This window comes from Mustelus asterias, chromosome 5 (genome assembly GCF_964213995.1).
Source record: "Mustelus asterias chromosome 5, sMusAst1.hap1.1, whole genome shotgun sequence".
NCBI lineage: Eukaryota > Metazoa > Chordata > Chondrichthyes > Carcharhiniformes > Triakidae > Mustelus > Mustelus asterias.
The window spans coordinates 98,029,364-98,045,260 of NC_135805.1; the positions used below are offsets into that span (position 1 = coordinate 98,029,364).

A 15,897-nucleotide genomic window follows, 5' to 3' on the forward strand; every position below is an offset into this window, starting at 1 on the left:
AGGTTTCCTCACTTCCTTTATTCTCACCTGTGCACATGACTCCTCTGGTGTTTTGGCACTAACTGAGTACACTGCTGGCAGATCTAACCTATGCACTGAGAATTTCTCAAGTGAATGAAGCATAGCAGGAGCAAGATGTGAACTCTGACCAGATCCTTTGCTTCCGCAAAGAAGGAACCGAGGACGATGGGATGTTGGCTGGTGATGTGCTGACCTTCAAAAAAGAAATATTCAGCTGAGTATTTCCCTATTCAAACATATATATATTACTGTAATAATATAAACGCAAAACGCTGCAGATGCTGGAATCTGAAACAAAAACAGTAAATTCTGGAAAATCTCAGCAGGTCTGACAGCATCTGTGAAGAGAAAACAGAGCCAACTTTGAATGTCTGGATGACTCATCTTCATATTATTGTGTTTTGTATTTATAAAACTTATAAGTCTAATTTTTCAGATGACTAGGGTGTACTGCACTTTCGAAAATGCTGTCTTTTGGATGAGATGTTAAATAGAGGTTCTAATTGCCTTCTCAAGTGGACGTAAAAGATGCTACGACACTATTTCAAAGGAGAGTAGAAGTGTTATCCCTATGCCCTGGCCAATATTTATTTCTTAATCAACACCATAATTATCTGGTTATTAACACATTGTTTGTGGAAGTTAGTTGTGCTCAAATTGGCTGCCACATTTCCTACATCACAATTCAAAAGTACTGCACTGCTGTTGGGATGTCCTATGCTTGTGAAAAATGCTACATAAATGTATTTTGAAAGATTTGGAACAATTCCACATTTTCAGGCTAACAAAAGAGCAAATAACATCTAAACTCTTCAACAATAAAATGTATTTTCTTTCAACGGTCCTACGAACGATAACAAAGATGTAGGGGGCAGTTCTCAAAAAAGTTCTAAGTGTTGAATTCGCGGGAAAACTGGTGTAAATCACAATTGTTCAGTGGGAGTTCACACTCGAATCTCCTACACTCTGTGCAATGCAGAGGTCACAATCGTGAATATCATTAAAAGCTGAGGAGATGGGGCCTATTCGCACCAAAGAATGACAGTTCCAGAACTCTGCACATGCTCAGTGGCCCCGAACTGTCAGCCTGCAGTTTGCTGGCCAGTTCAATCCCAGGCCAGCCCATGACTCCCGCAGTACTGCCCCTGCACACCCCCCCCCATGACCCGATCGTGGCCCCCACGACCATTCCCGGGCCAGTCCTGACCCCTTCCCATCCTCCGCACCCCGATCTCCAGCACCACTCCCCCCTCCATTCAGGCAGGCACCACCTCCCCCCCCCCCCGGCAGACCACCCCCCCCCCCCCCCCCCCCCACAGCTGCCCCGATCACTGCCCGGCCTCCCTCCAGCCCCGACCGATCCTGTCTGCAGAATGGCAGTGGGACCCCTCACCCCCACTGATCGCCCCTAAGCCCTGCCCCCTAGTCATTGCCCCCATGCCCAATGGACAGTGCCCCCTGGGCATGGGTACTTTGTCCCTTGGCAGTGCCAGGGGGCACAGGCTGGCTCTGCCAGTGTGTCCATGTAAGAAGTTTAACAACACCAGGTTAAAGTCCAACAGGTTTATTTGGTAGCAAAAGCCACACAAGCTTTCGGAGCTCCCATGCCCAGGGGGCACCACCCCTCCACTGCCCGACCTCTCTGGGGGGGGGGCAATAGACCCCCCTTCACTCCAGCTAGTTCCCCAAAAGTGGGGAGCTACTCTAAACCCCGGAGTGAAATTGTACTGCCGGGGTGGGAGATGCTATAGGGCCCAGAGAATTCAGTCCCAGGCCTGATCATTACATTTGAATCACATTAAAATAAGATGAAAATAATTTACCTGGTGTTCCTGTCGGTTTCCAGTGTGATCCCGACTGCACCGGATATCCGTCACTGGGAGATATGCACCAGTCAGGGACGCATGCGCGAATCAGCACACGCGCGAATCTCCCAGACCAACAAAAAAATTAGCGGGTCGGAATGAGAGAATCACCCCCATAGTGTTTTAGCACACTACCCTAAAATATTACTGAGCTTTTAATGATATTCACGATTGTGACCTCTGCATTGCACAGAATGTGGGAGATTAGAGTGTGAACTCCCACTGGACAACTGTGATTTACACCAGTTTTCCCGCGAATTCAGCACTTAGAATACTATTACCTTTGCTTTCAAAAGCACTGTGCTCCTATAATCCCCACCCCCCAGCAGCTTCATGATCGCAGCAATATCACTGGAATAAGTGCCACAGGTAAAACAAAATTAATAAGCTGTCATACCCAATTCTATAAAAACTAAAACAGAAACGTATGCTGGTATTTCTCTTTATGTTAAAATATTGCTACCCAAACAAGTAGCACAGCAGTTAAGTACTCCCCAAATCTGACACTGGGGATCCAGGAAGTTATGGGCCGCTTTTTTTCTCCCAATTATGAATAAGTGTGCAAAACATGAAACCTACCAGGAGATGGCAACATACTGCAACATTTTTGGATCATTTGCACAATCCAGCAATTCTTGGGGGATAATTAAATGTATTCGCTCGGAACAGTTAGAAACAATACACATCTGCTTAGCTTAGGTGAACATTTCTACAGGTGTAACCTCAGATTAGCTCCAAGCGTAATTTTTGATACATGTAGACAATAACAATTTGGATTTTTAAATCTTCAGAATCTAAACCAGCATGATGAAACCAATTGAATGAAGTTCAGAGTTGCCCCAAAGGTTTGAGTAATGCATCAAATTTGTTTTAAATCTATCAGGAAAATGTTAGGTAGTCTTGTCAAAGATTTTATAGCAGAGCGCTTAGAAAAAAAAGTCAACATGGTTTTGTGAGTGGGAAATTATGTTTAGCCAACCTGTTGGAGTTCTTTGAAGAAATAACAAGTGCTGTAGATAAGGGGGAACATGTAGATGTACTACTCTTCAATTTCCAGAAGACATTTGATGAGGTGCCACATCAAAGTTTAAATTCTGACCAGACACCAGAAGTATGCTCTCCATTGAATGATACTATGGGATTCTTAAAAAATCTGTCCCCCCAGGTGTATAAAGAGTCACGGGTTGTTTATAATTAACAAAGGAAATGGTAACCAAAATTTTACAGATAAATTCAATCCATCTACTTCCTCTTTCCTTGGCAAATTGACAGCATTTAACCACTTCTTGAATAATTTTACTTTTGCTTATATAACTTTACCCAGAAGACCATTATCAATATCGCTTCCTAACATCTGTTCTAGAAATTATCTTTCATTCCTCTACAGTCATGTTCCCTTTTTGTGTAATTTTGGTTGATGTTCTAAATTAGATATTCATCAAGGCTCCTTAGGCAGCACCTTCCAAGCCCATGACCAATATCACCTAGAAGCACAAGGGCAGCAGACATCACCACTTGGAACTTCCCCTGCAAGGCACTCACCATACAATTTGGAAATGTATCACCATTCAATATGTCATTGGGTCAAAATCCTGGAACTCCGTCCCCAACAGCACTGGGTGTAACTATACCACAGGGACTGCAGCAGTTCAAGAAGGCAGCTCACCATCACCTTCTCAAGGGAAATTAGGGATGGGCAAGAAATGCTGTGCTAGCCAGCAATGCCCACATTCCCTAAGTGAATAGAAAAAAACAGCCAAAGCTTCTGATCCAATTTACACAAGTTTCAAAGGAAAAGGGAGGTTGTTAAAATGAGTGATGTTTCAACTTTTAGTACGGTTTGATACAGTTGCTAAATTTACAAGAGATTTCTTCATATTAGTGTCAAGAGATAAGGATTATTCATTGGTACATTTGCTTCAGGGATAGCAAAGTTCTATTTGAAAATGGTCATCCTAATAGGCCTATTGCAGAATGTGTTTCAACTGATGTGGTACACCTCAATTCAACAACAACTTTTATTTATATCACATCTTTTAACAGAGAAAAATACACCATGGCACTTCATAGAGACTTGACAATAAATAAACAGAAATAAAGGAAAAAAGGTTGCAAGGGAGCATCTGCCTGGTGGGGGGAGTGGTTGGGGGAGAGACAATATATAAAAATCGAAATGTGGCCTGACATACGGAAAGGTGGGAAGGTAAAAACGACTGCCATTGACAACACAGCAGCACTTGACTGAAGGTGGCAAAGAGACTAATCAATATCAGGTTGAAAACTCTCCATTGGTTAGAGTATTACCTAGTACAAAGGAAGAAAGTTGTGTTGTGCCAATTACCTCAGTCTCAGGATATCGCTCCAGAGTGACCGAGGCCAGAAACATCTTCAGTTCCTTCAACCAATGACCTATCGTCCATCATAAAGTTAGAAGTGGGAATGTTTGCTGATAATTGCACAGTTCAATATCATGCGCAATTCCTCAATACAGAAGCATTGTGTGTTTGCATGCAGCAGGACCTGGACAATGTTCAGACCTGGGTGGATAAGTGGCAAGTAATATTGATGCCACAGATGCAAAGCAATAATAATCTCCAACGAGACAGAATCTAACCATCTACTGTTGACATTAAATAGCATTACCAATGTTGAATCTATTATCATGAACATCCAGTGCGTTGACTCGAACCTTGACTGGTTTAGCCATATAATAGCCATATATGGGTTAGCATATTCTTACTGTGCTTATCCCAGTCCAATGCCAGCATCTCCACATCTTAGCCATATAAACAGTGGCTACAAGAGGTCAAAAGTTAGGAATTCTGCAGTATGTAATGTACTATCTGACTCCCCAAGCCTATCCACCATTACAAGGAACTAGTCAGGACTGTGATGGAACACTCCCTACTTGCCTGGATGAATACAGCTCCTGATGTGGAGACGCCGACGTTGGACTGGGGTAAACACAGTAAGAAGTCTTACAACACCAGGTTAAAATCCAACAGGTTTATTTGGTAGCAAAAGCCACTAGCTTTCGGGACAGGCTGTTCCTTCATCAGGTGGGTGGGAGTTCTGATCACAAACAGGGCACAAAGACAAACTCAATTTACATGAATAATGACTGGAATGTGAGTCTTTACAGCTAATCAAGTCTTAAAGGTACAGACAATGTGAGTGGAGGGAGCAGTAAGCACAGGTTAAAGAGATGTGTATTGTCTCCAGACAGGACAGCTGGTGAGATTTTGCACATCCAGGCAAGTTGTGGGGGTTACAGATAGTGTGACATGAACCCAATATCCCGGGTGAGGCCGTCCTCATGTGTGCAGAACCTGGCTATCAGTCTCTGTTCAGCGACTCTGCGCTGTGTGTCATGAAGGCCGCCTTGGAGAACGCTTACCCGGAGATCAGAGGCTGAATGCCCGTGACCGCTGAAGTGCTCCCCAACAGGAAGAAAACAGTCTTGCCTGGTGATTGTCGAGCGGTGTTCATTCATCCGTTGTCGTAGCATCTGCGTGGTTTCCCCAATGTACCATGCCTCGGGACATCCTTTCCTGCAGCATAACAGGTAGACAACGTTGGCCGAGTTGCAAGAGTATGTGCCGTGTACCTGGTGGATGGTGTTCTCGCGTGAGATAATGGCATCCGTGTCGATGATCCGGCACGTCGTGCAAAGGTTGCTGTGGCAGGGTTGTGTGGTGCCGTGGTCACCGTTCTCCTGAAGGCTGGGTAGTTTGCTGCGGACAATGGTCTGTTTGAGGTTGTGCGGTTGTTTGAAGGCAAGAAGTGGGGGTGTGGGGATGGTCTTGGTGAAATGTTCGTCTTCATCAATGACATGTTGAAGGCTCCGGAGGAGATGTCGTAGCTTCTCCGCTCCGGGGAAGTACTGGACGACGAAGGGTACTCTGTCCACCATGTCCCGTGACAACCGCACAACCTCAAACAGACCATTGTCCGCATCAAACTACCCAGCCTTCAGAACAGTGACCACTGCACCACACAACCCTGCCACAGCAACCTCTGCAAGACGTGCCGGATCATCGACATGGATGCCATCATCTCACGCGAGAACACCATCCACCAGGTACACGGCACATACTCGTGCAACTCGGCCAACGTTGTCTACCTGTTACGCTGCAGGAAAGGATGTCTCGAGGCATGGTACACTGGGGGAACCATGCAGACGCGACGACAACAGATGAATGAACACCGCTCGCCAATCACCAGGCAAGACTGTTTTCTTCCTGTTGGGGAGCACTTCAGCGGTCACGGGCATTCAGCCTCTGATCTCCAGGTAAGCATTCTCCAAGGTGGCCTTCATGACACACGACAGCGCAGAGTCGCTGAGCAGAGACTGATAGCCAGGTTCCGCAAACATGAGGACGTCCTCAACTGGGATATTGGGTTCATGTCACACTATCTGTAACCCCCACAACTTGCCTGGATGTGCAAAATCTCACTAGCTGTCCTGTCTGGAGACAATACACATCTCTTTAACCTGTGCTTAATGCTCCCTCCACTCACATTGTCTGTAATTTTAAGACTTGATTAGCTGTAAAGACTCACATTCCAATCATTATTCATGTAAATTGAGTTTGTCTTTGTGCCCTGTTTGTGATCAGAACTCCCACCCACCTGACGAAGGAACAGCCTGTTCCGAAAGCTAGTGGCATTGCTACCAAATAAACCTGTTGGACTTTAACCTGGTGTTGTTAAACCTCTTACTGTGAATACAGCTCCAACAGCATTCAAGAATCTCAACACCATCCAGGAGAAAACTGCTCACTTTATAGGCATAACCATTCATTAACCTGAGCATCCGACATATAATTACAGCAGTGTGCACCATCTGCAAGACATATTGCAGCAACACATCAAGAATCGTTCATCAGCACTCTCCAAACCCGTAACCTCCAGTGGTTAGAAAAGCAAGATGTAGAGATGCCGGCGTTGGACTGGGGTAAACACAGTAAGAAGTTTAACAACACCAGGTTAAAGTCCAACAGGTTTATTTGGTAGCAAAAGCCACAAGCTTTCAGAGCCTTAAGCCCCTTCCTCAGGTGAGTGGGACATGTTTCCCACTCACCTGAGGAAGGGGCTTAAGGCTCCGAAAGCTCGTGGCTTTTGCTACCAAATAAACCTGTTGGACTTTAACCTGGTGTTGTTAAACTTCTTATTAGAAAAGCAAGAGAAGCAAACACATGGGAACATCATTATGTGCCCATTTCCTACAAAGCCATAAACTGTGGCATTCCTGCAGTTATTGTATCAAAAACCTCCAAGTCCCTTCCTAACAAGCTGTGTGGGTATACTTACAACATACAAACTGCAACAGTTCAGGACAACTGCTATTCACCACCTTCTCAGAGGCAATTAAGGATGGGCAACAAACACTGGCCTTGCCTGCAATGTTCACATTCCATGAACAAACATAAAAGACTAAGTGTCAGCAAAACTCAAAATGTTGGCTCTGTTCTCTCTCCACAGATGCCGTCAGACCTTCTGAGATTTTCTAGAATTTTGTGTTTCAGATTCCAGCATCCGTAGTAATTTAACAAAAATAATTAAGGTTAAAATGTCTTTTGGTAAGTTAGCATACAATTCACAGAACAGTTTGGGAGAATTAAAACACTTGCTAAAATCAACATGCAAGATACAAATACCAATTTTGTCTCTTCTACATTTTAGAATTTTATCTATTTTTACCACTGTGCCATAAAGCAGAAATCAAGCAAGCTTTTTAGATAGGATAATTTTTAATTATGTTGGATTTGCTTTAAATGTAATACATATCCAATCAACAATCTGAACAATGACTTTCAGTATGTCATTATATGGAATTACTTACATGGAGAAGTGCATAAAGGGCTTATGTTTAGCAGCTGGTGGTTGTTTCTTTGGTGATCCCAATGAAGAATTACTGTCAAAAATTGCTGGTTCAACCTCATCATCACTGAGGGTGTAGTCTTCCAAAATGTGGTTCATACCATCTGACAAAACAATCAAGCATAACAAGGGAGAATGAACTCTATTTTAAGGCCATTAAATAAGATACAATACAGATAAAACTGTTCAAAGTATGTGGATATCTCAAATGTTTACTCTTAAATAACCCTTTAGCCTTCCAAAGCAAGTTTTTAAAACATTAGATTTCTCTACTGTGTAAACACCAACATTGCAATCATTGTTAAGGAGGAATTAAAACCTTGCAAACCTCCGTTGTAAGATCCCAGTTGTTGTTGTTTCTATTCAGTCAATTACTAGCTATTCTCAAAAAAAAGGACTTAAAAACCCATCACGCCCAAAAAACGTTAACTTTAAGTCTTAATCAGTAACTTTGAGAAGTTTCTCAGTGATGTTAACAAAATCTATGCAATTACCATTACACCAGTTAAATACAGGTTGGGTAAATGGCGCACTAGAAGAACGTTCCTAAATTAAACATTCAAAAATATTTCAAATAATGAACATGTTAACCAAATTTTGGAACGAAGAACAAATATTAACATATTCCAGAAACGACAAATCGGAAATAATAGCACAAAAATCATTATTTCAATATTCAAAATGTACTTTGGAGCTGCTATTGTTATTTAACAAAATGTGTCATGTAAAAAAATAGCTCATTATAAATTTTCAAGTGTAAAAATTATATTTAGAGAGAAACACTTAGTCATTTGTGGTATTTCTGTTGAGGCATTTATTGCATTGTAACTAACAATCATTCAGGCTCATAATGTCAAGTAGTCCTCCTTTGAATAGCAATGCTTTGCCATACAGATCAAGACATACAATTCTCAAAATGGGAGAATTCCGCCCTTGACTCTTTTTCAACAAAAAGGAACCGATATGATCTTTTCTAGCGCTCCAAATTATTAATATTTTGTACAGCAGTCTACTGTTTGAAGTATTAAATTATTTACTTTGTTGTATTATTTATGGAAGATCAGATGGCCCGTCATCACAAAATGTGCTAGTTATTCGATTAATACAGCAAATATATGACAATAGATGTAAAATATAAAATTTAATATATACAGACCATCTTTGTTGTCATTCTGCGTCTGTTCAGCGTGAGGAAAAACCTTGTACAAAGCAGTTAGAATTCTTGTAAAGACATTTTTCAGCAGAGGCCTAATGATGTGCGATAGTGCTTCTCCTGATGAGGTCACAGCTCGTTGTGAAGCAGGCACAATGTTCTGCATGGCAAGGTAGAAGTCCTGTGCACTTATAACAATAGATGAGACATCCAGCTGCAGCTTCTGACTAGTTGCATAAATCTGAGGATAGCGTCGACGAAGAGCAAACAAGGCTGCCTCAGTGCAAAGTGCTTTAATATCAGCCCCACAGTAGCCTTAAGACAAAATAATTTTTAAAATATCAAAACAATTTATGTAAACAATTCATAATTAAAATAGTATTACTGTACTAAAATGCAAAAGGTTTGCTTTATTTACAAATTGCAAACTCAATCTGCAGTATTATCTTAAATGGAGCGGCACGGTAGCACAGTGGTTAGCACTGCTGCTTCACAGCTCCAGGGACCAGGGTTCGATTCCCAGCTTGGGTCACTGTCTGTGTGGAGTTTGCACATTCTCCTCGTGTCTGCGTGGGTTTCCTCCGGGTGCTCCGGTTTCCTCCCACAGTCCAAAGATGTGCGGGTTAGGTTGATTGGTCATGCTAAAAATTGCCCTTCGTGTCCTGAGATGCGTAGGTTAGAGGGATTAGTGGGTAAATATGTGGGGACATGGGGGTAGGGCCTGGGTGGGATTGTGGTCGGTGCAGACTCGATGGGCCGAATGGCCCCTTTCTGTACTGTAGTGATTCTATGGTTACAGCACAGAAGGTAGCCATTTGGTCCATCGTGTCACTATCAGCTCTCTGCAAGGACATCTAGCTTCTCTCTTCGGGTGCTTATTCAAATTGCATTTGAAAGTCTCAATTTTGCACCTGCCTCCACCACACAGGCAATGCATTCCAAATCCTAACTACTCTTTGCATTGAAGTGTTTTTTTCATATGTCGCCTTTGGTTCTTTTGCTATTTACCTTAATTTGGTATATTCCAGCTCTGGACCCTTCTGCCACTGGGAAAAATTCCTATTACACTGCCTAGACTCTTCATGAATTTGAATCCCCATATTAAGTTTACCTTTGACCTTCATATCTCTCGGAAGAGCAATTTCAGCTTTGCCAATCTATCCACGTAACTCAAGTCCTCCAACCCTGGGACCACAGTTGTACATCCTCTGTAAAGCCTTCACATTCTTTCCTAAAGTGTAGTGCCCAGAATTGGGTACGACACCCCAGTTGAAACCAACCAGTGTTTTACATAGGCTCATCATAACTTCCTTGCTGTTATACTCTCTACCCTTATTTCATAAGTTCATAAGATATAGAAGCAGAATTAGGTCATTTGGCCCATCATGCTCCACCATTCGATCATGGCCAATTTGCTCCTCATCCCCATTTTCCTGCCTTCTCCCCATAACCCTTCAACCCATTAACAATTAAAAATCTGTCGAACTCCTCCTTAAATTTACTCACTTAGTTCAAAGCCCCAGGATGCCTTATGCTTGTTAAATCACTTTCTCAATCTGCTCTGCAATGATTTGCACATATATACCCCGAGGTCTCTCTCATCATGCATCCCCTTTAGAATTATATTGCTTCTCCTTATTCTTCCTCTCAAAATACATCACTTCACCCTTCTCTGCATTAAACGTCATCTGCCACATTCCACCCATTTCACTAGCCTATGTCCCCTTGAAATTGATCACCAATTCACTCCTAGTGACTTATTATCTCTAAGTACAGCCAGCCTTTATATTACCTCCTCTTTATTATTCAATCACCCTGCTCTATATTTTGCAATATGCACCAAATGCATTTCAAAAGAACTTTCAATCCCATCAACCATGTCTCTTTTGCGTAGCTCTGAACAGCTAATTCAAAGGCAACACATGCAGAAACTTCAGGTCCAATCTCTAAGCGCAGAATTAGCATTGTGGAAGGCAGGAAGAACTGCTTTGATACTTTAGCTTTTTTAAAAAAGCCAATGTAGGAAATCTAATCAGAACATGAAATACACAATTGACCTGTTCATATCTAAAGTGAAAACGGATTGGTCAAATTTTAATCATAGAATGATCATCTGGTTTTCAATTCTGAAGTATCTCCATCCAAAGTACTAAACTTGCTGTTCTCTTTTTAGATGTTTAAAGTTTTACTTCATATGTACCACTTTTGCTTTTTTTTCCCTTAAATAAATTAAAGGAAATTTACTGCAAGTTAAGATTTTGAAAGGACTGTTGAGTGCTCGACATGATATTTCACCACAGCTTTTCAATGTGTATTAGTTTAAGAATCCAAAATACATTGACTGCCCAGTGTAGAATCATCGACCAAGCCTACATTACCTATTTAAGCAAAAACATACTGGGGCTCATTTATCAATATGCCTCCACTATTAAAAATATTATGGTGCTCTTCAATATTTATATGGACATTCACTGTGGATTGAACAGGTTAGACCTATAATCATTCGAGTTTAGAATGAGAGGTGATCTTATCAAAACTTAAGAATCTGAGGGGACTTGACAAGATAGATGCTGAAAGGATGTTTCCCCTTGTGGGGGAATCTACAACTGTTGGGCAGTTTGAAAATAAAGGGTTTCCCATCTAAGATGGAGATGAGAGTGAATTTCTTCTCTCTGAATGTTGTTAGTCTTTGTTATGGGGATAAGCAGGAAAGTGAGTTAAGGTCACAATCAAATCAGTCATGATCTTACAGCAAGCTAGGGGGGTCAAATGACCCACTTCCATTCCTATTCTTATGGTAGCAAGTGGGTGCTAAAACATAAATAATGTACGCTTATGTCATAAGCTGTAAAAGGAAGTTGCACTCTATAAGCCTACATTTGAATGCAGACAGGTCATATATTTAAGCATACTGAGCAGCACACGTGTATTAGATTCAGCAGTAACACAAAACAATTGACTAAGATTAATCATACATACGAACATATGAATTAGGAACAGGGAATGGGTCATTGGGCCCCAAGAGCCTGCTCAGCCATTCAGTAGGATCATAGCTGATCTGACTGCGGCCTTAGCTCCACAATACGCCTACCTCTGATAACCTTTGATTCCATTGTTGGTCAAGAATGTATCTACTTCGGCCTTAAGAATATTCATTGACCCTTCCTCCCCTGCTCTTTGGCAAGAATATTCCAAAACTTCACAACCCTCTGATGAGAAAAATTCTTCTAATCTCCGTCTTAAATGGGAGACCCCTTATTTTAAAACTATGTCCTCTAGTTCTGGTTGCTCCCACAGGTGGAAACATTCTTTCAGCATCCACCCTGTAAAGTCAATTAACTAAGAGCTTCCCCCATTTTTTTATACTTCAATTATGCGGTTCCCCATACGCAGCTGCAGATTCACATAGTCTGGGTCTCTTGAAACCATGATGTGGAGATGCCGGCGTTGGACTGGGGTATACACAGTAAGAAGTCTAACAACACCAGGTTAAAGTCCAACAGGTTTATTTGGTAGCAAAAGCAACTAGCTTTCGGAACAGGCTGTTCCTTCGTCAGGTGGGTGGGAGTTCTGATCACAAACAGGGCACCAAGCCACAAACTCAATTTACATGAATAATGATTGGAATGTGAGTCTTTACAGCTAATCAAGTCTTAAAGGTACAGACAATGCGAGAGGAGGGAGCATTAAGCACAGGTTAAAGGGGTGTGTATTGTCTCCAGACAGGACAGCCAGTGAGAGTTTGCACATCCAGGTAGGTTGTGGGGGTTACAGATAGTGTGACATGAACCCAATATCCCGGTTGAGGCCGTCCTCATGTGTGCGGAACCTGGCTATCAGGCTGCTCAGCGACTCTGCGCTGTCGTGTGTCGCGAAGGCCGCCTTGGAGAACGCTTACCCGGAGATCAGAGGCTGAATGCCCATGACCACTGAAGTGCTACCCAACAGGAAGAGAACAGTCTTGCCTGGTGATTGTCGAGCGGTGTTCATTCATCTGTTGTCGTAGCGTCTGCATGGTTTCCCCAATGTACCATGCCTCGGGACATCCTTTCCTGCAGCATAACAGGTAGACAACGTTGGCCGAGTTGCAAGAGTATGTGCCGTGTACCTGGTGGATGGTGTTCTCGCGTGAGATAATGGCATCCGTGTCGATGATCCGGCACGTCGTGCAAAGGTTGCTGTGGCAGGGTTGTGTGGTGCCGTGGTCACTGTTCTCCTGAAGGCTGGGTAGTTTGCTGCGGACAATGGTCTGTTTGAGGTTGTGCGGTTGTTTGAAGGCAAGAAGTGGGGGTGTGGGGATGGCCTTGGCAAGATGTTCGTCTTCATCAATGACATGTTGAAGGCTCGAGGAGATGTCGTAGCTTCTCCGTAGGTTCCGCACACATGAGGACATCCTCAACTGGGATATTGGGTTCATGTCACACTATCTGCAAACCCCACAACTTGCCTGGATGTGCAAAATCTCACTAGCTGCCCTGTCTGGAGACAATACACATCTCTTTCACCTATGCTTAATGCTCCCTCCACTCACATTGTCTGTACCTTGAAGACTTGATTGGCTGTAAAGACTCACATTCCAATCATTATTCATGTAAATTGAGTTTGTGCCTTTGTGCCCTGTTTGTGATCAGAACTCCCACCCACCTGACGAAGGAACAGCCTGTTCCGAAAGCTAGTGGCTTTTGCTACCAAATAAACCTGTTGGACTTTAACCTGGTGTTGTTAGACTTCTTACTCTCTTGGAACCAACCAGATTGTATGAGGTCAACAGCAATGAAGATTCATTTTTTCATTGGGTCTGAGCACCTGCCATGAGTCTAACTCTGGTCACCAAAAACAATGTTTTAGCAACTGCATAACTCCACAAAGCCTGCCATTGACATCAAATTACAGCATAACATCACTGCCAGAATCATGATAATCCTTTGAATCAGACATCTGATTTGTTGTGGCATCAGCAATAGACAACTCACTTATGCAGTAACAAATCTGTCATTATTTTTGCATATGTGCAATTCAGTCATAAGTTGAGTGGGAGACCTGCAAAACAAGTGGAGTGTAAATCCAGGAAAGCAGTCCTCTAGACTGTTAAGACAAGACCGATCTTGCAGTATAAATGGGTCTTTGGTGTCAACACACTGTCATTTCTTCTGCCTCATGAGTCAAGATCCTGAAACTCCCTACTTAACCGATAGCTGTGTGGTAGCACCTTCACTAGACAGACTAGCAATTCAAGGAGGCAACTCACTACCACCAACTCAGGTAAACTAGTAAATGCTTATGTAGCCAGCAACATACATATACAAATAATTTTTAGAAGTTATTATATAATGCTGAGAAAATAAGAAAGCTAATTTCTGAGAATCAAAAAGGCCTCGGTAGCAAAATACGATATGCACCTTACTGACATGTCATACTCAAATTTGTTTGAAGCTATTAACACTTGCATGTTTGGTATAAGCTAAAAACCCACTAGCCATCGAACTAGAATCAACCATACGTCAACTCATCGTGCTTCAATATATTTAAGACCACAATGAAACTGCTCAAGCTATCATCATCCAAAGTAATCATAAAATTCAACATACAATAATAATATAAACACATTTTAAATAAACTTAAATACTCACCTACACATTTTTCAGCTAATTCGTCAAGGAAACCCTGCAACAGTTTTGGATTCCAGTCTCTGGTATGTATCTGAAATATGTGCTTTCGTGCCTAAATGGTTAACAAAAATAACCAGATGCAGCCTTAGTATTTTTGCTTCCACAACACTGCAAAATGGAACAAATTTGGAATCATAATTTTAAAACAATATTCATTCAAAAATCAGTACGTTAAAAATGTTTTCAGCCATCATTATGCTTTTTCAATAAAAGGATGATACACACACCGATAAAAAGAAAGTTTCTCATAAAACATATGTTTAATAATTTCGAACTTCTAAGCATAAAATTAATCATTTAATATTAGAAATTCCTGCAAGGATTTCCCCTTGAGAAGTGCCCCTTTCTTCAGCTCCTGAGGATTGAGATCTACTTTAATCCCAGTGTTGGTAATTTCACATGAACATTGGTTGTTAGAATCTACAGTTTCTATGAGAGATACATCATTGTATCTCATTGCATCATCTTTATGTGAGGAATAAAAGAATGACCAGGGTGAGGTTAGGGCCGGTCAAGGACAGTAGTGGGAACTTGTGTATGGAGTCAGTAGAGATAGGCGAGGTGATGAATGAATACTTTTCTTCAGTGTTCACCAAGGAGAGGGGCCATGTTTTTGAGGAAGAGAAGGTGTTACAGGCTAATAGGCTGGAGGAAATAGATGTTCGGAGGGAGGATGTCCTGGCAGTTCTGAATAAACTGAAGGTCGATAAGTCCCCTGGGCCTGATGAAATGTATCCTAGGATTCTTTGGGAGGCAAGGGATGAGATTGCAGAGCCTTTGGCTTTGATCTTTGGGTCCTCGCTGTCCACGGGGATGGTGCCAGAAGACTGGAGAATGGCGAATGTTGTTCCTCTGTTTAAGAAAGGGAATAGAAATGACCCTGGTAATTATAGACCGGTTAGTCTTACTTCAGTGGTTGGTAAATTGATGGAAAAGGTCCTTAGAGATGGGATTTACAACCATTTAGAAAGATGCGGGTTAATCCGGGATAGTCAACACGGATTCGTGAAGGGCAAGTCGTGCCTACAAATTTGATAGAATTTTTTGAGGAGGTAACTAAGTGTGTTGATGAAGGTAGGGCAGTTGATGTCATATACATGGATTTTAGTAAGGCGTTTGATAAGGTCCCCCATGGTCGGCTTATGATGAAAGTAAGGAGGTGTGGGATAGAGGGAAAGTTGGCCGATTGGATAGGTAACTGGCTGTCTGATCGAAGACAGAAGGTGGTGGTCGATGGAAAATTTTCGGATTGGAGGCAGGTTGCTAGCGGAGTGCCACAGGGATCAGTGCTTGGTCCTCTGCTCTT

At 42.3% G+C, this 15,897-nt stretch overlaps 1 protein-coding gene across 2 annotated transcripts in view; it reads right to left on the reverse strand.

Moving 5' to 3' along the window:
- The window catches only part of atad2b (ATPase family AAA domain containing 2B), a 133,050-nt gene that overhangs the window by 49,631 nt on the left and 67,522 nt on the right, over positions 1-15,897 (reverse strand). For both annotated transcript variants that reach the window (XM_078213086.1, XM_078213087.1), the window contains exons 15-18: positions 14,553-14,643; positions 8,926-9,237; positions 7,732-7,873; positions 28-214 (exon numbers count right to left, since the gene is read on the reverse strand). In XM_078213086.1, the coding sequence (XP_078069212.1) occupies positions 28-214; positions 7,732-7,873; positions 8,926-9,237; positions 14,553-14,643 (732 nt within the window). The remainder of the gene's footprint in view (positions 1-27; positions 215-7,731; positions 7,874-8,925; positions 9,238-14,552; positions 14,644-15,897) is intronic.